This window comes from Somniosus microcephalus, chromosome 6 (assembly GCF_052327205.1).
Source record: "Somniosus microcephalus isolate GS21.2 chromosome 6, FLI_Smic_1.0, whole genome shotgun sequence".
NCBI classification, from domain to species: Eukaryota; Metazoa; Chordata; class Chondrichthyes; order Squaliformes; family Somniosidae; genus Somniosus; species Somniosus microcephalus.
Window position 1 is genome coordinate 16,456,158 of NC_140992.1, and position 27,528 is coordinate 16,483,685.

At 49.5% G+C, this 27,528-nt stretch overlaps 1 protein-coding gene across 1 annotated transcript in view; it reads right to left on the reverse strand.

The window, feature by feature from the left end:
• Positions 1 to 240: 240 nt before the first annotated feature.
• LOC147115495 (P2Y purinoceptor 1-like) overlaps positions 241 to 27,528 on the reverse strand; it is a 41,697-nt gene continuing 14,409 nt past the window's right edge. Inside the window, exon 2 of the mRNA XM_085989764.1 lies at positions 241 to 2,338. Within this exon, the coding sequence (XP_085845890.1) occupies positions 1,286 to 2,269 (984 nt within the window). The 5' untranslated portion in view covers positions 2,270 to 2,338 and the 3' untranslated portion in view covers positions 241 to 1,285. The remainder of the gene's footprint in view (positions 2,339 to 27,528) is intronic.

Genomic DNA, 27,528 nt, shown 5'->3' on the forward strand with positions numbered 1-27,528 from the left:
AACTCCCCTGCTCTTCTTCGAAATAGTGCCGCGGGGCAGGGTTAGATGAAGAGGGGTGGGAGGAGGCCCGTGTGTGGAGCATAAAGACTGGCACAGACCAGTTGGACCGAATGGCCTGTTGCTGTGCTATAAATTCTATGCCACTCTATGTAGCGGAGCTCAGAGCAGTAACCAGCAGCAGACAGTTCTGTGTCGAAGTTCTAAGGAGCGCCCAGCACAGAGGAGACTCACAGCTTGAGAAAATAAGTAAAATAAAATTTAATCGGTTATTCAAGTACATGGTGTTCTATTCTTTAATCCTTCGTGAAGCTGTGAATGTTAAGCAACAATGTAAACATTGAAGAATCAGGCAAATCATTCCCTGTATGCATTATGTACAGATAAAACCAGATAATGGTCCTATTATTGGAGGTTTAATATGATTGACAGCAGGTCTGCATTTTCAAACTTGTCATGTAATAATGTTCCTTCATGAAAAGGTAAACTTCAAATCAGCAGCAAAGACAATTGTGATTGGGTTAGAGGATAAATAGTTAAGACAAGTGCAGGGCGCTCGAATGTTTAATTATGGGCTACTCCACTCTTTACACTTTCCTATAAATATTAAAGCTTTCAATTGAAGCTCTCATACACAACCCTTACTGTACCTCTCAACCCGAAAAACACGTTTAACCTAAAATTCACCAAACTTACCACCCTCTGTAAACTTGAGCTCATTCAAAACTCTGCTGCCCGTATCCTAAATCGCCCCGACTCCCAATCAACCAGCACTCCTGTGTTCACTGACCGACACTGGCTCCCGGTCTGACAACGCCTCGATTTTAAAATTCTCACCCTTGCGTTCAAATCCCTCGATGGCCTCGCCCCTCCCTATCTCTGTAACCTCCTCTAGCCCTACAATCCTCCAAGATCTCTGCGTTCCTCCAATTCTGGCCTCTTGCGCATACCTTGATTTCCTTGGCACCACCTTTGGTGGCCGTGCCTTCAGCTGCCTAGGCCCTAAGCGGTGGAATTCCCTCCCTCACCCACACTGCCTCTCTAATTTCTCTCTCCTCCTTTAAGGCGCTCCTTAAAACCTGCCTCTTTGACCAAGCTTTTGGTCACCTGTCCTAATATCGTCTTATGTAGCTCGGTGTCAAATTTTGTCCGATAATGCTCCTGTGAAGCACCGTGGGACATCTTTGTTATATTAAAGGCGCTATATAAATACAAGTTGTAAGTTCAAGGGGAATTGTCAGCCTCCTATGACTTGTCCACTGTGTCATGAAATGGATTGTCTACTTTCCTAAACCATAGATTTTTTCCGATTGACCAGTCTTGAGGCTGTAGTGGTGAGCTTCCTCCTGAAAGTGTCCCCCGCCAGAAAGTACAGGATAGGGTCCACGCAGCTATTGAGGCTGGCGAGACCCCTGGTCACTTGATACATGGCGTAAACCCTCCTGTTCCACTCACACGTGTCTTGCCCTTGGTAATAAAGTCTGGACTGAAGATTCAGCTTCTTCATCACGTGGAAGGGGAGGTAGGAGACCGCAAAGACCGCCAGCACGATGATGACGAGACGCACGGACTTGCCCCGGAGAGGAGTCCTCATGTCATTGAATATTAGCGCCTTCACTATAAATCCGTAACAGACCAGGATGGTGGCGAAGGGGATGCAGAAGCCGAAGAACGTAGTGAGCATGCTGTAAACGAAGTATGTGTGCAAGAGCTCTTTCGAGGTCGTATCGTAACATGTAATGGTTTTATTTGTGCCCAGGTGAGGTCTAGAGAAGTTGGCTTTATTGGTGTCCTGTCGTATTCGGGAGAAGTACAGTATCGGGGCAATGCCAGCCATGACTATAACCCACACACACACGCACACAATGGTGGCCGATTTTTTCTTCAACCTGCCCAGTGATTTCATGGGGTGGACTACCCCCGTATACCTGTGGACGCTGATGCAGGTCAGAAACAAGATGCTGCCGTATAAGTTAACATGGAAAATAAACCTTTGCAGTTTGCACATGATCTCCCCGAAGATCCAGTCACTTCCCTTGAAGTAATAAAAAATCAAAACCGGCAGAGAGAAGACGTACAAGAGGTCAGCCAGGGCGAGGTTGAACATGTAAACGGTGATGCTGCTCCAAGGCCTCATGTGGAAGATGAACATCCAGAGGGCAACACTGTTTCCGATTAATCCAGTGACAAAGACTATAATGTACATGATGGGCAGATAGTAAGACTCAAAGTCCTTGTTGACAGAGCAGAAATTGGAAGATGGCTCCGCCATTGTATTCTATTCAAAGCCTTTTATTCACAGTCGTCAGGTTGGCATATGCCCCTCCAATTACAAGAACATCTGAAAGAGCAAACAAATAAGGTTTAAATTTGCCACATTTTATGAGTTTCTTCTGTTACATTGGCTCCCGGTCCATCAACTACTCAAATGTAAATTCTCATCCTTGTTTTCAAACCCCTCCATGGCCTTGCCCCGCCCTATCTCTGTAACCTCCTCTATCCCGACAATGCTCTGAGATCTTTGTGCTCCTCCAATTCTGGCCTCTTGTGCATCCCTGATTTTCATCGCTAAGGGAGGCATAAGTCCACACCAACTGAGTGTCTCCCGGTGCTGTCCCACATCGCCCCGTCTATCATTCGCCGCGACCCTACCGTGCTCCATGAGATGTGAAAAATTATGAGCAACATTGATCTTCCCATTCACAAAGAGCTTAAAAACTCACCACGAAAGTGCTTAAAATCGCGCTGGCCATTCTGAGAAACAGCAGCCAATATTCATGCAGCTGGTATCGACCCATTGTCCAGATAGACGGAATCATGGGACACATGCAACATAAAGAACCAACACCTCATCACTGAGCCACCAGCAGAGGTCCCTGGCTCCGACCTCCCTCGAAGACAGTGGACGTCGCTCAACCGAATCCGCACAGGGTACGGACGATGCGGCCGCCTGCCCCACCAGTGGAAGATGAGGGATGACCCAAAGTGAGACTGTGGCCATGAGTCCCAGACCATGGAGCACGTCACATCAACCTGCCCACTGAGATCTGTGGCGGGAGGCCTCTCATTTCACCACTCCGCATCTCAGGCGCCCATCCAATGGTAACCAAACTAGTCATAGGCTTTTCCCGGCATACAAAAGTAGTAGTAGTTGTATCACTCCACTATTAGTGGCCGTTCCTTCAGCTGTCTAAGTCCTAAATATTGGAATTCCTTCCCTAAACCCTTCTGCCCCTCTACCGCTCTCGCCTCCTTTAAGATGCATCTTAACATCTACCTCTTTGAACAAACTTTTGGTCACCTGTCCTAATATCTCCTTATGTGGCTCAGTGTCAAATTTTATTTGATAACGCTCCTGTGAAGCACCTTGGGATGTTTTACTACGTTAAAGACGCTATATAAATACAAGTTGTTGTTGATGAAAAAATATGTTTGTTGCATTGAAGCTCCTTTGAAAGCCGCGAGATGGATTTATACTAATGCTTGCTCCAAGGAGCACTTGTTAAAGGCAGGTTTTGAATTGCGATTACTCTTCCTCTGCATCCCCCTCCTTCACTCCTTTTCCTCTCCAGATGCTGATTCGTGCTATTGTACAATTCCACAGATAGACCTCAGCTGAGTGCCCATGTAGGTGTTAGCTGTGGCTCAGTGTGTAGCCTCTGGGTCAGAAGGTTGTGTGGTTCAAATCCCACTCCAGAGACTTGAGCGCCAAATCTAGGCAGACACTCCCAGTGCAGTACTGAGGAACGCTGGACAATCAGAAGGGCCATCTTTCAAATGAGACATTCAACCGAGTCCCCATCTGCCCTCTCAGGTGGATGTATAGATCCCATGACACGATTTGACAAAGAGCAGGGGAGTTATCCCTGGTATCCTGGCCAATATTTACCCCTTAACAAGCATCACTGAAACAGATTATCTGGTCATTATCACATTGCTGTTGGTGGGGCCTTGCTGTGCGCAAATTCGCTGCTGCGTTTCCTACATTATACAAGTGACTACACTTCAAAAAGTACTTCATTGGCTGTAAAGCGCTTTGGGACAGAGATGAGGAGGAATTTCTTCACCCAGAGAGTGGTGAACCTGTGGAATTCTCTATCACAGAAGGCAATTGAGGCCAATTCATTAAATATATTCAAGAAGGAGTTAGATATATTTCTTAAGGCTAAAGGGATATGCGGAGAAGGCAGGGACAGGGTACTGAATTTGGATGATCAGCCATGATCTCATTGAATGGCGGAGCAGGCTCGAGGGGCCGAATGGCCTACTCCTGCTCCTATCTTCTATGGGACATCCTGAAGCTGTGAAAGGCGCTATATAAATGCAAGCCTTTTTTTTCTTTCTCGGTGAATCTCATTAACCCAGCTCACCCAATGTGACTTCCAACTCAAACCGCCTCAAAAAGAACCCACATCGATAACCAGGCTGGGGCAATGGAATTAGACATGATTTGACTGAGAATTGCAAGGGGAGGAAAACGTTAGTGGGTGTGATATATAGGCCTCCAAATAGTAATATGGAGGTGAGGGAAGGCATAAAAAGGGAAATTAGAGAAGCGTGCGATAAGAGCACAGCTGTCATCATGGGTGACTTTAATTTACATATTGATTGGACTACCCAAATTAGTAAAAATTCTGAGGAGGAGGAATTCCTGGAATGTTTTCGGGACGGTTATCTGGACCAATATGTCGAGGAGCCGACTCGAGATCAGGCCATTTTAGACTGGGTATTGTGCAATGAGAAGGGACTTATCAACAATCTTCTTGTACGAGGCCCCTTGGGTCAGAGCGATCATAATATGATCGAGCTCTCAGTCGAGATGGAGAGTGAGGAAATTGAATCAGAGACTAAGGTCCAGAACTTAAATAAAGGGAATTACGAGGGTATGAGACGGGAATTGGGTAAGATTGATTGGGTGGTGTTTCTGGGGGGATTGACAGTGGATAGACAATGGCAAGCATTCAAAGATAGAATGGAAGAATTCCAGAACATGTTTATACCGGTTTGGCATAAAAATAAACCTAAAAAGGTGGCTCAACCGTGGATAACGAGGGAAATTAGGGACAGCATAAAATAAAAAAAAAGGGCATATCAACTGGCAAAAAAAAGCACCAGACCGGAAGATTGGGGGCAGTACAGGATACAGCAAAAGAGGACAAAGGGATTAATCAGGAAGGGGAAAATAGAATACGAAAGTAAACTTGCAGCAAACATAAAGACAGACTGCAAAAGCTTTTATCGGTATATCAGGAGGAAAAGACTGGTAAAATCCCAAGTCGGTCCCTTGCAGTCCGATTCGGGAGAATATATAATGGAGAATAAGGAAATGGCAGACCAATTAAACTCATACTTTGGTTCTGTATTCACAAAGGAGGACACAAATAACCTCCCAGGAATATCGGCAAACATAGGGACTAATGAGAGGGAGGAGCTGACAGAAATTAGTATCTCTAGGGATATGGTGTTGGGTAAGTTGAGGGGACTGAAGGCCGACAAATCCCCGGGGCCTGATAAACTACATCCTAGGGTACTTAAGGAGGTGGCCCTGGAGATAGCAGATGCTCTAAGGATCATCTTCCGGAACTCCATTGACTCGGGAACAGTACCCGTGGATTGGAGGGTAGCTAATGTTACCCCAATATTTAAAAAGGGGGGTAGAGAGAAAGCAGGGAATTATAGACCAGTAAGCCTTACATCGGTTGTGGGCAAAATGCTAGAGTCCATTATTAAGGATAAAATAGCGGAGCACTTGACAAATGGGGAAAGGATCGGACAGAGTCAACATGGATTTACAAAGGGTAAATCGTGTTTGACTAATCTGCTGGAATTTTTTGAGGAAGTAACTGGTAAAATAGATGGGGGAGAGCCAGTGGATGTGGTGTACCTTGACTTCCAGAAAGCCTTCGATAAGGTTCCACACAAAAGATTATCATGCAAAATTAAGGCTCATGGGATTGGGGGCAAAGTATTAACGTGGATAGAGAACTGGCTGGCGGATAGAAAACAGAGAGTTGGAATAAACGGCTCGTTTTCGGAGTGGCAGGCAGTGACCAGCGGGGTGCCGCAAGGATCTGTCCTGGGACCCCAGCTGTTCACAATATATATAAATGATCTGGATCAGGGAATTGGATGCAATATTTCCAAATTCGCTGACGACACTAAACTAGGAGGAGGGGTGGGCTCTGATGAGGATGTCAGGAGGCTACAGTGCGATTTGGACAGGTTGGGGGAATGGGCGGATACGTGGCAGATGCACTATAATGTGGATAAATGCGAGGTTATCCACTTTGGGGGTAAAAACAGGAGGGTAGATTATTATCTAAATGGCAATAGATTGGGAGATGGGGAAGTGCAGAGGGACCTGGGTGTTCTTGTGCACCAGTCACTGAAGGAGAGCATGCAGGTGCAACAGGCGATTAAGAAGGCAAATGGTATGTTGGCCTTCATATCAAGGGGGTTCGAGTATAGGAATAGGGATACCTTACTACAGCTGTACAAGGTGCTGGTGAGACCGCATCTGGAGTATTGTGTACAGTTTTGGTCGCCCCATCTGCGGAAGGATGTTCTTGCCATGGAAAGAGTGCAGCGGCGATTCACCAGGCTGATACCTGGAATGGCGGGAATGACCTACGAGGAGAGATTGAATAGTTTGGGCTTGTACTCACTGGAGTTTAGAAGATTGAGAGGGGATCTCATCGAAACATATAAAATTATGGCAGGCCTGGACAGGCTGAATTCAGAGAGAATGTTTCCAATGGCAGGGGAGCACAGAACCAGGGGCCACAGTCTAAAAATAGCGGGCAAATCATTTAAAACAGAGATGAGGAAGAATTTCTTCACTCAAAGAGTGGTGAGCCTGTGGAATTCCCTGCCACAGAGGGCTGTGAAGGCTAATTCAATAAATATTTTCAAGAGAGAATTGGATATATTTCTGAAGGCTAAGGGGATTAAGGGTTACGGAGAAAAGGCGGGGACGGGGTACTGAACTGGTAAGATCAGCTAAGATCTCAGACGAAGATCAGCCATGATCTCATTGAATGGCGGAGCAGGCTCGAAGGGCCGAATGGCCTACTCCTGTTCCTATCTCTATGTTTCTATGTTTCTATGTCTGGTATAAAGTGTGAATACCACACAGATAATCAACATGCCCTTGCAGTTTCGAATGAAGCTGGACTCTTTCAGGCAGATTATTTCCTTGTCATTTACTCACTGATGTCCATAATGCTCCATGCGTGTGACTATTAATCTCACAACATAAACACTGAAAATGCTGGAAACACTCAGCAGTTCAGGCAGCCTCTGTGGAGAGAGGAACAGAGTCCAAGGGGGAGAAATTGGGTGAGTAGCGCCACCTTTTAGTGCCTAAAGAGGCAGTCAGTGGCTGTAGCACCACTGGCTGCGCCTCCCGCAATATTCAGCAGGGGCGCGAATGGTGGCGTTAGCCTGTTGCGCTGCGCCGCCACTGATGACGTCATCGGTGTGCGCAGCGCCCCATTAGCGCCCCGTTCGCGATATTTGGTAGCGAACGCCGCTGTAGCGCCGTTCGCTACCCGTGCCCGGTTCACAGGGCCTTGCTGTGCTGGCAGCGGCGCAAGTTAAGGTGGAGGTGCGGGGCGGCCGCCTTTTTCGGCGGCTGCCTGCCAGCACTTCCGTCCCCGGCCTCCTGACCGCCCCCCTCTCGCCCGCGGCATTGCCGGCTTTTTCCCGAGAGCCCAGCACTTCTCCTCAGTGCCGGGCTCTTTTGCCGGCTCTCGTGATCGGGGATCGCGCTGTTGCAGGCCCCTCCCCCTTAACAATGGGAGGAAGACCTGCAGTACCGCAGCGTGCCGTGCCGCAGCGTGTGGCGCAGCGGCACGTTGCGCTGTGATATTCAGTTTCAGCGCCCTAAGAGGGACGCGGAGCGCCTCGAGCCTCGCCCCGTGTCCCTCGAGGGTTTCTGAAACTGAATTTCTGGCGATCGGTATTACTCCCAAGCAGCGCAAAAATCAGCGCCCAGGCGAACTTGGCGCCAGTTTGGCGCCTCAACCCAATTTCTAGGCCAAAGTTTCAGGTTTTATCAGAACTGGAAGAACTGAGAGAATTAAACAAAGGGAAAAAGGGGGTGGTAATGGGACATGTACCATTACCAGAACCTGCTGTCTGAAAAACTGGGAGCGATGGTTATGAGCTAAAGTTGTTGAGGCTGGAAGGCTGTAAAGTGCCTAATCAAAAGATGAGGTGTTGGTCCTTGAGTAATCTCACCACCCACACATTGGCATTTCATATATGTGAAAGTGAACAGCGAGACCTGGCACATTTGAAATAAAGCGTGGCAGGGTCTGAGAAACAATTGACACAAAATGTAGATTGGCACAAGGGACTGTGCCAGTACTTTTAAAAAAAACATTTTTTATTCGTTCATGGGATCTGGGTGCCACTGGCAAGGCCAGCATTTATTGCCCATCCCTAGTTGCCCTTGAGAAGGTGGCGGTGAGCCACCTTCTTGAACCGCTGCAGTCCGTGCGGTGATTGTGCTCCCACAGTGCTGTTAGGGAGGGAGTTCCAGGATTTTGACCCAGCGACGATGAAGGAACGGCCGATATATTTCCAAGTCAGGATGATGTGTGACTTGGAGGGGAGCTTGGAGGTGATGATGTTCCCATGTGCCTGCTGCCCTTGTCCTTCTAGGTGGCAGAGGTCACTGAAGTTGCAGCCACGGTGCGTCGGTGGTGGAGGGAGTGAATGTTTAAGGCGGTGGATGGGGTGCCAATCAAGCGGGCTGCTTTGTCCTGGATGGTGTTGAGCTTCTTGAGTGTTGTTGGAGCTGAACTCATCCAGGCAAGTGGAGAGTATTTCATCACACTCCTTACTTGTGCCTTGTAGATGGTGGAAAGGCTTTGGGGAGTCAGGAGGTGAGACACTCGCCGAAGAATACCTGCCTCTGACATGCTCTCATTGAGACAGTTCCAATTAAGTTTCCGGTCAATGGTGACCCCTAGGTTGTTAAAGGGCAGTGGTTAGACCCTCGTTTGCTGGAGATAGTCACTGCCTGGCACTTGTGTGGCACAAATGATACCTGCAACTTATCAGCCCAAGCCTGATTGTCATCCAGGTCTTGTTGATTGCAGGCATGGACGGCTTCATTATGTGAGGAGCTGTGAATGGCGCTGAACACTGCAGTGATCAGCGAACATCACCAAAGTTGACATTATGATGGAGGGAAGGTCATTGATGAAGCAGCTGAAGATGGTTGGGCTAATTTGCAGGGGGTTCCCCAGACAGTGACGGTGTAGCTCGGAGTGACAGTGTAACTCGGACAGTGACGGTGTAACTCGGACAGTGACGGTTTAACTCGGACAGTGATGGTGTAACTTGGAGTGACGGTGTAACTCGGAGAGACGGTGTAACTCGGACAGTGACGGTGTAACTCGGACAGTGACGCTGTAACTCGGAGAGTGATAGTGTAACTGGGACACAGACGGTGTAACTCGGGCAGTGATGGTGTAACTCGGGCAGTGACAGTATAACTTGGACAGTGACGGTGTAACTCAGACAGTGACGGTGTAACTCGGAGAGTGAGGGTGTAATTCGGAAAGTCACGGTGTAACTCGGAGTGGCGGTGTAACTCGGAGTGACGCTGTAACTCGGACAGTGAGGGTGTAACTTGGACAGTGGCGGAGTAACTTAGACAGTGACGGTGTAACTCGGACAGTGAGGGTGTAACTCGGACACTGACAGTGTAACTCGGGCAATGATAGTGTAACTCGGACAGTGAGGGTGTAAGTCAGACAGTGATGGTGTAACTCGGACAGTGACGGTGTAACTGGGACAGTGACGTTGTACCTCGGACAGTGAAGGTGTAACTCGGACAGTGACGGTGTAACTCGGACAGTGACGGTGTAACTTGAACAGTGACGGTGTAACTCGGAGTGACGGTGTAACTCGGACAGTTACAGTGTAACTCGGACAGCGAGGGTGTAACTTGGACAGTGATGGTGTAACTCGAACAGTAAGAGTGTAACTCGGACAGTGACGGTGTAACTCGGACAGCGACGGTGTAACTCGGACAGTGACTGTGAAACTCGGACAGTGACGGTGTAACTCCGACAGTAACGGTGTAACTCGGAGGGAAGGTGTAACTCGGAGTGAAGGTGTCACTCGGACAGTGACAGTGTACATCAGACACTGATGGTGTAACTCGGACAGCGAGGGTGTAACTCGGAGTGACGGTGTAACTCGGAATGTGACTATAACTAGGACAGTGATGGTGTAACTCGGGCAGTGACGGTGTAACTCGGGCAGTGATGGTGTAACTCGGACAGTGAGGGTGTAACTCGGACAGTGACGGTGTAACTCGGACAGTGACCGTGAAACTGGGACAGTGATGGTGTAACTTGAACAGTGACGGTGTAACTCGGCGTGACGGTGTAACTCGGACAGTGACGGTGTAACTCGGACAGTGATGGTGAAACTCGAGAATGACGGTGTAACTCGGAGTGATGTTGTAACTCGGACAGTGACGGTGTAACTCGGGCAATGATGGTGTAACTCGGACAGTGAGGGTGTAAGTCAGACAGTGATGGTGTAACTCGGACAGTGACGGTGAAACTGGGACAGTGATGGTGTAACTTGAACAGTGACGGTGTAACTCGGCGTGACGGTGTAACTCGGACAGTGACGGTGTAACTCGGACAGTGATGGTGTAACTTGAACAGTGACGGTGTAACTCGGCGTGACGGTGTAACTCGGACAGTTACAGTGTAACTCGGACAGTTACAGTGTAACTCGGACAGCGAGGGTGTAACTCGGACAGTGACGGTGTAACTCGGACAGCGAGGGTGTAACTCGGAGTGACGGTGTAATCGGACAGTGACAGTGTAACTCGGACAGTGATGGTGTAACTTGGACATTGACGGTGTAACTCGGAGTGACGGTGTAACTCGGACAGTGATGGTGTAACTCGGAGTGACGGTGTAACTGGAACAGTGATGGTGTAACTTGGACAGTGACGGTGTAACTCGGACAGTGACGGTGTAACTCAGACAGTGACGGTGTAACTCAGACAGTGACGGTGTAACTCGGAGTGATGTTGTAACTCGGATAGTGATGGTGAAACTCGAGAATGACGGTGTAACTCGGAGTGATGTTGTAACTCGGACAGTGACGGTGTAACTCGGGCAGTGATGGTGTAACTCGGAGTGATGGTGTAACTCGGACACTGACGGTGTAACTCGGGCAATGATAGTGTAACTCGGACAGTGAGGGTGTAAGTCAGACAGTGATGGTGTAACTCGGACAGTGACGGTGTAACTGGGACAGTGACGTTGTACCTCGGACAGTGAAGGTGTAACTCGGACAGTGACGGTGTAACTTGAACAGTGATGGTGTAACTCGGAGTGACGGTGTAACTCGGACAGTTACAGTGTAACTCGGACAGCGAGGGTGTAACTTGGACAGTGACGGTGTAACTCGAACAGTAAGAGTGTAACTCGGACAGTGACGGTGTAACTCGGACAGCGATGGTGTAACTCGGACAGTGACCGTGAAACTCGGACAGTGACGGTGTAACTCCGACAGTAACGGTGTAACTCAGAGGGAAGGTGTAACTCGGAGTGAAGGTGTCACTCGGACAGTGACAGTGTACATCAGACACTGATGGTGTAACTCGGACAGCGAGGGTGTAACTCGGAGTGACGGTGTAACTCGGAATGTGACTATAACTAGGACAGTGATGGTGTAACTCGGGCAGTGACGGTGTAACTCGGGCAGTGATGGTGTAACTCGGACAGCGAGGGTGTAACTCGGACAGTGACGGTGTAACTCGGAGTGACGGTGTAACTTGGACAGTGACGGTGTAACTCGGAGTGACGGTGTAACTCGGATAGTGATGGTGAAACTCGAGAATGACGGTGTAACTCGGAGTGATGTTGTAACTCGGACAGTGACGGTGTAACTCGGGCAATGATGGTGTAACTCGGACAGTGAGGGTGTAAGTCAGACAGTGATGGTGTAACTCGGACAGTGACGGTGAAACTGGGACAGTGACGTTGTACCTTGGACAGTGAAGGTGTAACTCGGAGTGAAGGTGTAACTCGGACAGTGACGGTGTAACTCGGACAGTGATGGTGTAACTTGAACAGTGACGGTGTAACTCGGCGTGACGGTGTAACTCGGACAGTTACAGTGTAACTCGGACAGTTACAGTGTAACTCGGACAGTTACAGTGTAACTCGGACAGCGAGGGTGTAACTCGGACAGTGGCGGTGTAACTCGGACAGTAACGGTGTAACTCAGACAGTGACGGTGTAACTCGGACAGCGAGGGTGTAACTCAGAGTGACGGTGTAACTCAGACAGCGAGGGTGTAACTCGGAGTGACGGTGTAATCGGACAGTGACTGTATAACTAGGACAGTGATGGTGTAACTCGGGCAGTGACGGTGTAACTCGGACAGTGACAGTGTAACTCGGAGTGATGGTGTAACTCGGAGTGACGGTGTAACTCGGACAGTGATGGTGTAACTGGAACACTGATGGTGTAACTCGGGCATGGACCGTGTAACTCGGGCAGCGAGGGTGTAACTCGGACAGTGACGGTGTAACTGGAACAGTGATGGTGTAACTCGGACAGTGACGGTGTAACTTGGACAGTGACGGTGTAACTCGGACAGTGATGGTGTAACTGGAACAGTGACGGTGTAACTCGGATAGTGATGGTGAAACTCGAGAATGACGGTGTAACTCGGAGTGATGTTGTAACTCGGACAGTGACGGTGTAACTCGGGCAGTGATGGTGAAACTCGAGAATGACGGTGTAACTCGGGCAGTGATGGTGTAACTCGGAGTGACGGTGTAACTCGGAGTGATGGTGAAACTCGAGAATGACGGTGTAACTCGGGCAGTGATGGTGTAACTCGGAGTGATGGTGTAACTCGGACACTGACGGTGTAACTCGGGCAATGATAGTGTAACTCGGACAGTGAGGGTGTAAGTCAGACAGTGATGGTGTAACTCGGACAGTGACGGTGTAACTGGGACAGTGACGTTGTACCTCGGACAGTGAAGGTGTAACTCGGACAGTGACGGTGTAACTCGGACAGTTACAGTGTAACTCGGACAGCGAGGGTGTAACTTGGACAGTGACGGTGTAACTCGAACAGTAAGAGTGTAACTCGGACAGTGACGGTGTAACTCGGACAGCGACGGTGTAACTCGGACAGTGACCGTGAAACTCGGACAGTGACGGTGTAACTCCGACAGTAACGGTGTAACTCGGAGGGAAGGTGTAACTCGGAGTGAAGGTGTCACTCGGACAGTGACAGTGTACATCAGACACTGATGGTGTAACTCGGACAGCGAGGGTGTAACTCGGAGTGACGGTGTAACTCGGAATGTGACTATAACTAGGACAGTGATGGTGTAACTCGGGCAGTGACGGTGTAACTCGGGCAGTGATGGTGTAACTCGGGCAGTGACGGTGTAACTCGGAGTGACGGTGTAACTTGGACAGTGACGGTGTAACTCGGAGTGACGGTGTAACTCAGAGAGTGATGGTGAAACTCGAGAATGACGGTGTAACTCGGAGTGATGTTGTAACTCGGACAGTGACGGTGTAACTCGGGCAATGATGGTGTAACTTGAACAGTGATGGTGTAACTCGGACAGTGACGGTGTAACTCGGACAGTGATGGTGTAACTTGAACAGTGACGGTGTAACTCGGCGTGACGGTGTAACTCGGACAGTTACAGTGTAACTCGGACAGTTACAGTGTAACTCGGACAGCGAGGGTGTAACTCGGACAGTGACGGTGTAACTCGGACAGCGAGGGTGTAACTCGGAGTGACGGTGTAATCGGACAGTGACTGTATAACTAGGACAGTGATGGTGTAACTCGGGCAGTGACGGTGTAACTCGGACAGTGATGGTGTAACTCGGAGTGACGGTGTAACTCGGACAGTGATGGTGTAACTGGAACACTGATGGTGTAACTCGGGCATGGACCGTGTAACTCGGGCAGCGAGGGTGTAACTCGGACAGTGACGGTGTAACTCGGAGTGACGGTGTAACTCGGACAGTGACGGTGTAACTGGAACAGTGATGGTGTAACTCGGAGTGACCGTGTAACTCGGACAGTGAGGGTGTAACTCGGATAGTGATGGTGAAACTCGAGAATGACGGTGTAACTCGGAGTGATGTTGTAACTCGGACAGTGACGGTGTAACTCGGGCAGTGATGGTGTAACTCGGAGTGATGGTGTAACTCGGACACTGACGGTGTAACTCGGGCAATGATAGTGTAACTTGGACAGTGAGGGTGTAAGTCAGACAGTGATGGTGTAACTCGGAGTGATGTTGTAACTCGGACAGTGACGGTGTAACTCGGGCAGTGATGGTGTAACTCGGAGTGATGGTGTAACTCGGACACTGACGGTGTAACTCGGGCAATGATAGTGTAACTCGGACAGTGAGGGTGTAAGTCAGACAGTGATGGTGTAACTCAGACAGTGACGGTGTAACTGGGACAGTGACGTTGTACCTCAGACAGTGAAGGTGTAACTCGGACAGTGACGGTGTAACTCGGACAGTGACGGTGTAACTTGAACAGTGACGGTGTAACTCGGAGTGACGGTGTAACTCGGACAGTTACAGTGTAACTCGGACAGCGAGGGTGTAACTTGGACAGTGATGGTGTAACTCGAACAGTGAGAGTGTAACTCGGAAAGTGACGGTGTAACTCGGACAGTGACGGTGTAACTCGGACAGTGACCGTGAAACTCGGACAGTGACGGTGTAACTCCGACAGTAACGGTGTAACTCGGAGGGAAGGTGTAACTCGGAGTGAAGGTGTCACTCGGACAGTGACAGTGTACATCAGACACTGATGGTGTAGCTCGGACAGCGAGGGTGTAACTCGGAGTGACGGTGTAACTCGGAATGTGACTATAACTAGGACAGTGATGGTGTAACTCGGGCAGTGACGGTGTAACTCGGGCAGTGATGGTGTAACTCGGACAGTGAGGGTGTAACTCGGACAGTGACGGTGTAACTCGGACAGTGACCGTGAAACTCGGACAGTGACGGTGTAACTCCGACAGTAACAGTGTAACTCGGACGGATGGTGTAACACAGAGTGAAGGTGTCACTCGGACAGTGACAGTGTAACTCAGACACTGATGGTGTAACTCGGACAGCGAGGGTGTAACTCGGAGTGACGGTGTAACTCGGAATGTGACTGTATAACTAGGACAGTGATGGTGTAACTCGGGCAGTGACGGTGTAACTCGGACAGTGACGGTGTAACTCGGACAGTGAGGGAGTAACTCGGACAGTGAAGGTGTAACTTGGACAGTGACGGTGTAACTCAGAGTGATGGTGTAACTCAGAGTGACGGTGTAACTCGGACAGTGACGGTGTAACTGGAACACTGACGGTGTAACTCGGGCAGGGGCCGTGTAACTCGGGCAGCGAGGGTGTAACTCGGACATTGATGGTGTAACTCGGTCAGTGACGGTGTAACTGGAACAGTGACGGTGTAACTGGGACAGTGCCGGTGTAACTCGGAGTGACCGTGTAACTCGGACAATGACGGTGAAACTCGGAGTGATGTTGTAACTCGGGCAGTGATGGTGTAACTCGGGCAGTGATCGTGTAACTCGGAGTGATGGTGTAACTCGGAGACTGACGGTGTAACTCGGGCAGTGATGGTGTAACTTGGACAGTGAGGGTGTAAGCAGACAGTGCTGGTGTAACTCGGACAGTGACGGTGTAACTGGGACAGTGACGTTGTACCTCGGACAGTGAAGGTGTAACTGGCAGTGACGGTGTAACTCGGACAGTGACGGTGTAACTCAGAAAATGACGGTGTAACTCGGACAGTGAGAGTGTAACTCGGACAGTGACAGTGTAACTCGGACAGTGAGTGTCTAACTGGGACAGTGACGGTGTAACTCGGACAGTGACGGTGTAACTGGGACAGTGATTGTGTAACTGGGACAGTGAGGGTGTAACTCGGACAGAGATGGTTTAACTCGGACAGTGACTGTGTAACTCGGACAGCGAGCATGTAACTCGGAGTGACGGTGTAACTCGGACAGTGACGGTATAACTAGGACAGTGACGGTGTAACTCGGGCAGTGATAGTGTAACTCGGACAGTGACAGTGTAACTCCGACAGTGATGGTGTAACTCAGACAGTGCGGGTGTAACTCGGACTGTGACGGTGTAACTCGGAGTGACGGTGTAACTCGGAGTGACGGTGTAACTGGAACACTGACGGTGTAACTCGGGCACGGACCGTGTAACTCGGGCAGCGAGGGTGTAACTCGGACAGTGATGGTGTAACTCGGAGTGACGGTGTAACTCGGACAGAGACGGTGTAACTGGAATAGTGACTGTATAACTGGGACAGTGACGATGTAACTCGGAGTGACCGTGTAACTCGGAGAGTGACAGTGAAACTCGAAAGTGACGGTGTAACTCGGAGTGATGGTGTAACTCGGACAGTGAGGGTGTAACTTGGACAGAGATGGTGTAACTCGGAGTGACGGTGTAACTCGGAGTGACGGTGTAACTCGGACAGTGATGGTGTAACTGGAACACTGATGGTGTAACTCGGGCACGGACCGTGTAACTCGGGCAGCGAGGGTGTAACTCGGAGAGTGACGGTGTAACTCGGAGTGACGGTGTAACTCGGACAGTGACGGTGTAACTCGGAGTGATGGTGTAACTCGGAGTGATGTTGTAACTCGGAGTGACGGTGTAACTCGGGCAGTGATGGTGTAACTCGGAGTGATGGTGTAACTCGGACACTGACGGTGTAACTCGGGCAATGATGGTGTAACTCGGACAGTGAGGGTGTAAGTCAGACAGTGATGGTGTAACTCGGACAGTGACGGTGTAACTGGGACAGTGACGTTGTACCTCGGACAGTGAAGGTGTAACTCGGAGTGACGGTGTAACTCGGACAGTGACGGTGTAACTTGAACAGTGACGGTGTAACTCGGAGTGACGGTGTAACTCGGACAGTTACAGTGTAACTCGGACAGCGAGGGTGTAACTCGGACAGTGATGGTGTAACTCGAACAGTGAGAGTGTAACTCGAACAGTGACGGTGTAACTCGGACAGTGACGGTGTAACTCGGACAGTGACCGTGAAACTCGGACAGTGACGGTGTAACTCGGAGGGATGGTGTAACACAGAGTGAAGGTGTCACTCGGACAGTGACAGTGTAACTCAGACACTGATGGTGTAACTCGGACAGCGAGGGTGTAACTCGGAGTGATGGTGTAACTCGGAATGTGACTGTATAACTAGGACAGTGATGGTGTAACTCGGGCAGTGACGGTGTAACTCGGACAGTGATGGTGTAACTCGGACAGTGAGGGTGTAACTTGGACAGTGACGGTGTAACTCGGACAGTGACCGTAAAACTCGGACAGTGACGGTGTAACTCGGAGGGATGGTGTAACTCGGACAGTGACAGTGTAACTCAGACACTGATGGTGTAACTCGGACAGCGAGGGTGTAACTCGGAGTGACGGTGTAACTCGAAATGTGACTGTATAACTAGGACAGTGATGGTGTAACTCGGGCAGTGACGGTGTAACTCAGACAGTGACGGTGTAACTCGGACAGTGAGGGTGTAACTTGGACAGTGAAGGTGTAACTCAGACAGTGACGGTGTAACTCGGACAGTGACGGTGTAACTGGAACACTGACGGTGTAACTCGGGCAGGGGCCATGTAACTCGGGCAGCGAGGGTGTAACTCAGACATTGACGGTGCAACTCGGACAGTGACGGTGTAACTGGGACAGTGCCGGTGTAACTCGGAGTGACCGTGTAACTCGGACAGTGACGGTGAAACTCGGAGTGATGTAACTCGGACAGTGATGGTGTAACTTGGAGTGATGGTGTAACTCGGACACTGACGGTGTAACTCGGGCAATGATAGTGTAACTCGGACAGTGAGGGTGTAATCAGACAGTGCTGGTGTAACTCGGACAGTGACGGTGAAACTCGGACAATGACGGTGTAACTCGGACAATGACGGTGTAACTCGGACAGTGAGAGTGTAACTCGGACAGTGACAGTGTAACTCGGACAATGACGGTGTAACTCGGACAGTGAGGGTGTAACTCGGACAGTGACGGTGTAACTCGGACAGTGATTGTGTAACTGGGACAGTGAGGGTGTAACTCGGACAGGGATGGTTTAACTCGGACAGTGACTGTGTAACTCAAACAGCGAGCGTGTAACTCGGAGTGACGGTGTAACTCGGACAGTGACAGTGTAACTCCGACAGTGATGGTGTAACTCAGACAGTGCGGGTGTAACTCGGACTGTGACGGTGTAACTCGGAGTGACGGTGTAACTCGAACATCGACGGTGTAACTCGGGCACGGACCGTGTAACTCGGGCAGCGAGGGTGTAACTCGGAGTGATGGTGTAACTCGGAGTGACGGTGTAACTTGGACAGAGACGGTGTAACTGGAACAGTGATTGTGTAACTGGGACAGTGACGGTGTAACTTGGTGTGACCGTGTAACTCGGAGTGACGGTGTAACTCGGACAGTGATGGTGTAACTGGAACACTGATGGTGTAACTCGGGCAGGGACCGTGTAACTCGGGCAGCGAGGGTGTAACTCGGAGAGTGACGGTGTAACTCGGAGTGATGGTGTAACTCGGACACTGACGGTGTAACTCGGGCAATGATGGTGTAACTCGGACAGTGACGGTGTAACTGGGACAGTGAAGTTGTACCTCGGACAATGAAGGTGTAACTCGGAGTGACAGTGTAACTCGGACAGTGACGGTGTAACTTGAACAGTGACGGTGTAACTCGGAGTGACGGTGTAACTCGGACAGTTACAGTGTAACTCGGACAGCGAGGGTGTAACTCGGACAGTGACGGTGTAACTCGGACAGTGAAGGTGTAACTCGGACAGTGACCGTGAAACTCGGACAGTGACGGTGTAACTCCGACAGTAACGGTGTAACTCGGAGGGATCACAGAATCACAGAAACCCCACAGTGCAGATAGAGGCCATTTTGTCCCATCAAGCCTGCACCGACACATATCCCACCCGATCCCCGTAACCCCTACACCAACACATATCCCACCCTATCCCTGTAACCCCACGTATTTAATCCCCCTAACACTAAGGGTCAATTTATCATAGCCAATCAACCTAACTCGCACATCTTTGGACTGTGGGAGGAAACCGGAGCACCCGGAGGAAACCCACGCAAACACGGGGAGAATGTGCAAACTCCACACAGACAGTCACCCGAGGCCGGATTCGAACCCGGGTCCCTGGTGCTGTGAGGCAACAGTGCTAACCACTATGCCACCATGCTGCCGGGATGGTGTAACTCGGAGTGAAGGTGTCACTCGGACAGTGACAGTATAACTCAGACACTGATGGTGTAACTCGGACAGCGAGGGTGTAACTCGGACAGTGAAGGTGTAACTCGGACAGTGACGGTGTAACTCGGACAGTGACGGTGTAACTCAGAGTGACGGTGTAACTCAGAGTGACGGTGTAACTCGGACAGTGACGGTGTAACTGGAACACTGACGGTGTAACTCGGGCAGGGGCCATGTAACTCGGGCAGCGAGGGTGTAACTCGGACATTGACGGTGCAACTCGGACAGTGACGGTGTAACTGGGACAGTGCCGGTGTAACTCGGAGTGACCGTGTAACTCGGACAGTGACGGTGAAACTCGGTGTGATGTTGTAACTCGGACAGTGATGGTGTAACTCGGGCAGTGATCGTGTAACTCGGAGTGATGGTGTAACTCGGACACTGACGGTGTAACTCGGGCAGTGATGATGTAACTCGGGCAGTGACGGTGTAACTCGGACAGTGACGGTGTAACTCGGACAGTGAGGGTGTAACTCGGACAGTGAAGGTGTAACTCGGACAGTGACGGTGTAACTCAGAGTGACGGTGTAACTCAGAGTGATGGTATAACTCGGACAGTGATGGTGTAACTGGAACACTGACGGTGTAACTCGGGCAGGGGCCATGTAACTCAGGCAGCGAGGTGTAACTCGGACATTGACGGTGTAACTCAGACAGTGACGGTGTAACTGGAACAGTGACGGTGTAACTGGGACAGTGCCGGTGTAACTCGGAGTGACCGTGTAACTCGGACAGTGACGGTGAAACTCGGAGAGTGATCGTGTAACTCGGAGTGATGGTGTAACTCGGACACTGACGGTGTAACTCGGGCAGTGATGGTGTAACTCGGACAGTGAGGGTGGAAGTCAGACAGTGATGGTGTAACTCGGGCAGTGACGGTGTAACTGGGACAGTGACGTTGTACCTCGGACAGTAAAGGTGTAACTCGGAGTGACGGTGAAACTCGGACAGTGACGGTGTAACTCGGAGTGACGGTGTAACTCTGACAGTGAAGGTGTAACTGGCAGTGATGGTGTAACTCGGACAGTGACGGTGTAACTCGGACAATGACGGTTTAACTCGGACAGTGAGAGTGTAACTCGGACAGTGATAGTGTAACTCGGACAGTGAGTGTCTAACTGGGACAGTGACGGTGTAACTCGGACAGTGACGGTGTAACTCGGACAGTGACGGTGTAACTCGGACAGTGATGGTGTAACTGGGACAGTGAGGGTGTAACTCGGACAGTGACGGTGTAACTCGGACAGTGATGGTGTAACTGGGACAGTGAGGGTGTAACTCGGACAGTGAGTGTCTAACTGGGACAGTGACGGTGTAACTCGGACAGTGACGGTGTAACTCGGACAGTGACGGTGTAACTCGGACAGTGATGGTGTAACTGGGACAGTGAGGGTGTAACTCGGACAGTGACGGTGTAACTCGGACAGTGATGGTGTAACTGGGACAGTGAGGGTGTAACTCGGACAGTGACAGTGTAACTCGGACAGTGATGGTGTAACTGGGACAGTGACGGTGTAACTGGGACAGTGAGGGTGTAACTCGGACAGTGACAGTGTAACTCGGACAGTGATGGTGTAACTGGGACAGTGAGGGTGTAACTCGGACAGAGATGGTTTAACTCGGACAGTGACTGTGTAACTCGGACAGCGAGCGTGTAACTCGGAGTGACGGTGTAACTCGGACAGTGACGGTATAACTAGGACAGTGATGGTGTAACTCAGACAGTGCGGGTGTAACTCGGACTGTGACGGTGTAACTCGGAGTGACGGTGTAACTGGAACACTGACGGTGTAACTCGGGCACGGACCGTGTAACTCGGGCAGCGAGGGTGTAACTCGGACAGTGATGGTGTAACTCGGAGTGACGGTGTAACTCGGACAGAGACGGTGTAACTGGAACAGTGACTGTATAACTGGGACAGTGACGGTGTTAGTCGGAGTGACCGTGTAACTCGGAGAGTGACAGTGAAACTCAAAAGTGACGGTGTAACTCGGAGTGATGGTGTAACTCGAACAGTGGCGGTGTAACTCGGGCAGTGATGGTGTAACTCGGAAAGTGACGGTGTAACTCGGAGTGATGGTGTAACTCGGAAAGTGACGGTGTAACTCGGACAGTGATGGTGTAACTCGGACAGTGATGGTGTAACTCGGAGTGACGGTGAAACTCGGACAGTGAGGGCGTAACTCGGACAGGGGCGGTGTAACTCGGACAGTGACGGTGTAACTCGGAGTGACGGTGTAACTCGGACAGTGAGGGCGTAACTCGGACAGGGGCGGTGTAACTCGGACAGTGACGGTGTAACTCGGAGTGACGGTGTAACTCGGACAGTGACGGTGTAACTCGGACAATGACCGTGAAACTCGGACAGTGACGGTGTATCTCAGACAGCAGCGGTGTAACTCGGAGGGACGGTGTAACTCGGAGTGAAGGTGTAACTCGAACAGTGACGTTGTAACTCGGACAGTGACGGTGTAACTCGGACAGCGAGGGTATAACTCGGTGTGACGGTGTAACTCGGAATGTGATGGTGTAACTAGGAGAGTGACGGTGTAACTTGGAGAGTGACGGTCGCACAGTGAGAGTGTAACTCGTGCAGTGACGGTGTAACTCGGACAGTGACAGTGTAACTCGGACAGTGATGGTGTAACTGGGACAGTGAGGGTGTAACTCCGACAGTGAAGGTGTAACTCCGACAGTGACGGTGTAACTCTGACAGAGAGGGTGTAATTGGACAGTGAGTGTGTAACTCCGACAGTGATGGTGTAACTTGGAGTGACGGTCTAACTCGGACAGTGAGGGTGTAACTCGGACAGTCAGGGTGTAACTCTGACAGTGAGGGTGTAATTGGACAGTGAGGGTGTAACTCCGACAGTGATGGTGTAACTTGGAGTGAAGGTGTAACTTGGAGTGAAGGTGTAACTCGGACAGTCAGGGTGTAACTCGGACTGACGGTGTAACTGGGACAGTGAGGGTGTAACTCGGACAGTCAGGGTGTAACTCTGACAGTGAGGGTGTAATTGGACAGTGAGGGTGTAACTCCGACAGTGATGGTGTAACTTGGAGTGAAGGTGTAACTTGGAGTGAAGGTGTAACTCGGACAGTCAGGGTGTAACTCGGACTGACGGTGTAACTGGCACAGTGAGGGTGTAACTCGGACAGTGATGGTGTAACTCCGACAGTGACGGTGTAACTTGGACAGTGATGGTGTTACTGGGACAGTGACGGTGTAACTCGGACAGTGACGGTGTAACCTGGACAGTGAGGGTGTAACTCGGACAGTCAGGGTGTAACTCGGAGTGATGGTGTAACTCGGACAGTGAGGGTGTAACTCGGACAGTCAGGGTGTAACTCGGACAGTGACGGTGTAACTTGGACATTCACAGTGTAACTCGGGGTGACGGCGTAACTCGGACAGTGACGATGAAACTTGAGAGTGACGGTGTAACTCGGAGTGATGTTGTAACTCGGAGAGTGACGGTGTAACTCGGGCAGTGATGGTGTAACTCGGAGTGATGGTGTAACTCGGACACTGACCGTGTAACTCGGGCAATGATGGTGTAACTCGGACAGTGAGGGTGTAAGTCAAACAGTGATGGTGTAACTCGGACAGTGACGGTGTAACTGGGACAGTGACGTTGTACCTCGGACAGTGAAGGTGTAACTCGGAGTGATGGTGTAACTCGGAGAGTGACGGTGTAACTCGGACAGTGACGGTGCAACTTGAACAGTGACGGTGTAACTCGGAGTGACGGTGTAACTCGGACAGTTACAGTGTAACTCGGACAGCGAGGGTGTAACTCGGACAGTGACGGTGTAACTCGAAGAGTGAGGGTGTAACTCGGACAGTGACGGTGTAACTCGGACAGTGACGGTGTAACTCGGACAGTGACCGTGAAACTCGGTCAGTGACAGTATAACTCGGACAGTGACAGTATACCTCAGACAGTGAAAGTATAACTTGGACAGTGACAGTATAACTCGGACAGTGACAGTATAACTCGGACAGTGACAGTATAACTCGGACAGTTAAAGTATAACACGGAGTGACAGTATAACTCGGACAGTGACAGTATAACTCGGACAGTGACAGTATAACTCGGAGTGACAGTATAACTCGGACAGTGACAGTATAACTCGGAGTGACAGTATAACTCGGACAGGGACAGTATAACTCGGACAGTAACAGAATAACTCGGACAGTGACAGTATAACTCGGACAGTGACAGTATAACTCGGACAGTGTCAGTATAACTCGGAGTGACAGTATAACTCAGAGTGACAGTATAACTCGGACAGTGACAGTATAACTCGGACAGTGACAGTATAACTTGGACAGTGACAGTATAACTCGGACAGTGACAGTATAACTCGGACAGTGACAGTATAACTTGGACAGTGACAGTATAACTCGGACAGTGACAGTATAACTCGGACAGTGACAGAATAACTCGGACAGTGACAGTATGACTCGGACAGTGACAGTATAACTCGGACAGTGACAGTATAACTCAGAGTGACAGTATAACTCGGACAGTGACAGTATAACTCGGACAGTGACAGAATAACTCGGACAGTGACAGTATGACTCGGACAGTGACAGTATAACTCGGAGTGATAGTATAACTCGGAGTGACAGCATAACTCGGACAGTGACAGTGTAACTCGGACAGTGACAGTGTAACTCGGACAGTGACAGTATAACTCGGACAGTGACAGTATAACTCGGAGTGACAGTATAACTCGGACAGTGACAGTATAACTCGGAGTGACAGTATAACTCGGACAGTGACAGTATAACTCGGACAGTGACAGTATCACTCGAACAGTGACAGTATAACTCAGAGTGACATTATAACTCGGAGTGACATTATAACTCGGACAGTGACAGTATAACTCGGACAGTGACAGTATAACTAGGACAGTGACAGTATAACCCGGACAGTGAAAGTGTAACTTGTACAGTGACAGTATAACTCGGACAGTGACAGTATAACTCTGACAGTGACAGTGTAACTCGGACAGTGACAGTATAACTCGGACAGTGACAGTGTAACTCGGAGTGACAGTATAACTTGGACAGTGACAGTATAACTCGGACAGTGACAGTATAACTCGGAGTGACAGTATAACTCGGACAGTGACAGTATAACTCGGAGTGACAGAATAACTCGGACAGTGACAGTATAACCCGGAATGGCAGTATAACTCGGACAGTGACAGTGTAACTCGGACAGTGACAGTATTACTCGGACAGTGATAGTATAACTCGGACAGTGACAGTATGACTCGGAGTGACAGTATAACTCGGACAGTGACAGTGTAACTCGGACAGTGACAGTATAACTCGGACAGTGACAGTGTAACTCGGACAGTGACAGTATAATTCGGACAGTGACAGTATAACTCGGAGTGACAGTATAACTCGGACAGTGACAGTATAACTCGGACAGTGACAGTATAACTCGGAGTGACAGTATAACTCGGACAGTGACAGTATAACTTGGAGTGACTGTATAACTCGGACAGTGACAGTATAACTCAGACAGTAACAGTATAACTCGGACAGTGACAGTATAACTCGGACAGTGACAGTATAACTCGGACAGTAACAGTATAACTCGGACAGTGACAGTATAACTCGGACAGTGACAGTATAACTCAGACAGTGACAGCATAACTCGGACAGTGACAGTATAACTCGGACAGTGCCAGTATAACTCAGACAGTGACAGCATAACTCGGACAGTGACAGGAAACTCGGACAGTGACAGTATAACTCGGACAGTGACAGTATAACTCGGACAGTGACAGTGTAACTCGGACAATGACAGTATAACTCGGAGAGTGACAGTATAACTCGGACAATGACAGTATAACTCGGAGAGTGACAGTATAACTCGGACAGTGAAAGTATAACTCGGACAGTGACAGTATAACTCGGACAGTGACAGTGTAACTCAGACAGTGACAGTGTAACTCGGACAGTGACAGTATAACTCAGACAGTGACAGTGTATCTCGGACTGTGACAGTATAACTCGGACAGTGACAGTATAACTTGGACAGTGGCAGTATAACTCGGACAGTGACAGTATAACTCGGGCAGTGACAGTATAACTCAGAGTGACAATATAACTTGGACAGTGACAGTATAACTCGGACAGTGACAGTATAACTCGGACAGTGACAGTGTAACTCAGACAGTGACAGTATAACTCGGACAGTGACAGTATAACTCGGACAGTGACAGTGTAACTCAGAGTGACAATATAACTCGGACAGTGAGAGTGTAACTCGGACAGTGACAGTATAACTCGGACAGTGACAGTGTAACTCAGACAGTGACAGTATAACTCGGACACTGACAGTATAACTCAGAGTGACAACATAACTTGGACAGTGACAGTATAACTCGGGCAGTGGCAGTATAACTTGGACAGTGACAGTATAACTCGGACAGTGACAGTATAACTCGGACAGTGACAGTATAACTCGGACAGTGAGAGTGTAACTCAGACAGTGACAGTATAACTCGGACAGTGACAGTATAACTCAGAGTGACAATATAACTTGGACAGTGACAGTATAACTCGGACAGTGACAGTATAACTCGGAGTGACAGTATAACTCGGACAGTGACAGTATAACTCGGAGTGACAGAATAACTCGGACAGTGACAGTATAACCCGGAATGGCAGTATAACTCGGACAGTGACAGTGTAACTCGGACAGTGACAGTATTACTCGGACAGTGATAGTATAACTCGGACAGTGACAGTATGACTCGGAGTGACAGTATAACTCGGACAGTGACAGTGTAACTCGGACAGTGACAGTATAACTCGGACAGTGACAGTGTAACTCGGACAGTGACAGTATAATTCGGACAGTGACAGTATAACTCGGAGTGACAGTATAACTCGGACAGTGACAGTATAACTCGGACAGTGACAGTATAACTCGGAGTGACAGTATAACTCGGACAGTGACAGTATAACTTGGAGTGACTGTATAACTCGGACAGTGACAGTATAACTCAGACAGTAACAGTATAACTCGGACAGTGACAGTATAACTCGGACAGTGACAGTATAACTCGGACAGTAACAGTATAACTCGGACAGTGACAGTATAACTCGGACAGTGACAGTATAACTCAGACAGTGACAGCATAACTCGGACAGTGACAGTATAACTCGGACAGTGCCAGTATAACTCAGACAGTGACAGCATAACTCGGACAGTGACAGGAAACTCGGACAGTGACAGTATAACTCGGACAGTGACAGTATAACTCGGACAGTGACAGTGTAACTCGGACAATGACAGTATAACTCGGAGAGTGACAGTATAACTCGGACAATGACAGTATAACTCGGAGAGTGACAGTATAACTCGGACAGTGAAAGTATAACTCGGACAGTGACAGTATAACTCGGACAGTGACAGTGTAACTCAGACAGTGACAGTGTAACTCGGACAGTGACAGTATAACTCAGACAGTGACAGTGTATCTCGGACTGTGACAGTATAACTCGGACAGTGACAGTATAACTTGGACAGTGGCAGTATAACTCGGACAGTGACAGTATAACTCGGGCAGTGACAGTATAACTCAGAGTGACAATATAACTTGGACAGTGACAGTATAACTCGGACAGTGACAGTATAACTCGGACAGTGACAGTGTAACTCAGACAGTGACAGTATAACTCGGACAGTGACAGTATAACTCGGACAGTGACAGTGTAACTCAGAGTGACAATATAACTCGGACAGTGAGAGTGTAACTCGGACAGTGACAGTATAACTCGGACAGTGACAGTGTAACTCAGACAGTGACAGTATAACTCGGACACTGACAGTATAACTCAGAGTGACAACATAACTTGGACAGTGACAGTATAACTCGGGCAGTGGCAGTATAACTTGGACAGTGACAGTATAACTCGGACAGTGACAGTATAACTCGGACAGTGACAGTATAACTCGGACAGTGAGAGTGTAACTCAGACAGTGACAGTATAACTCGGACAGTGACAGTATAACTCAGAGTGACAATATAACTTGGACAGTGACAGTATAACTCGGACAGTGACAGTATAACTCGGACAGTTACAATATAA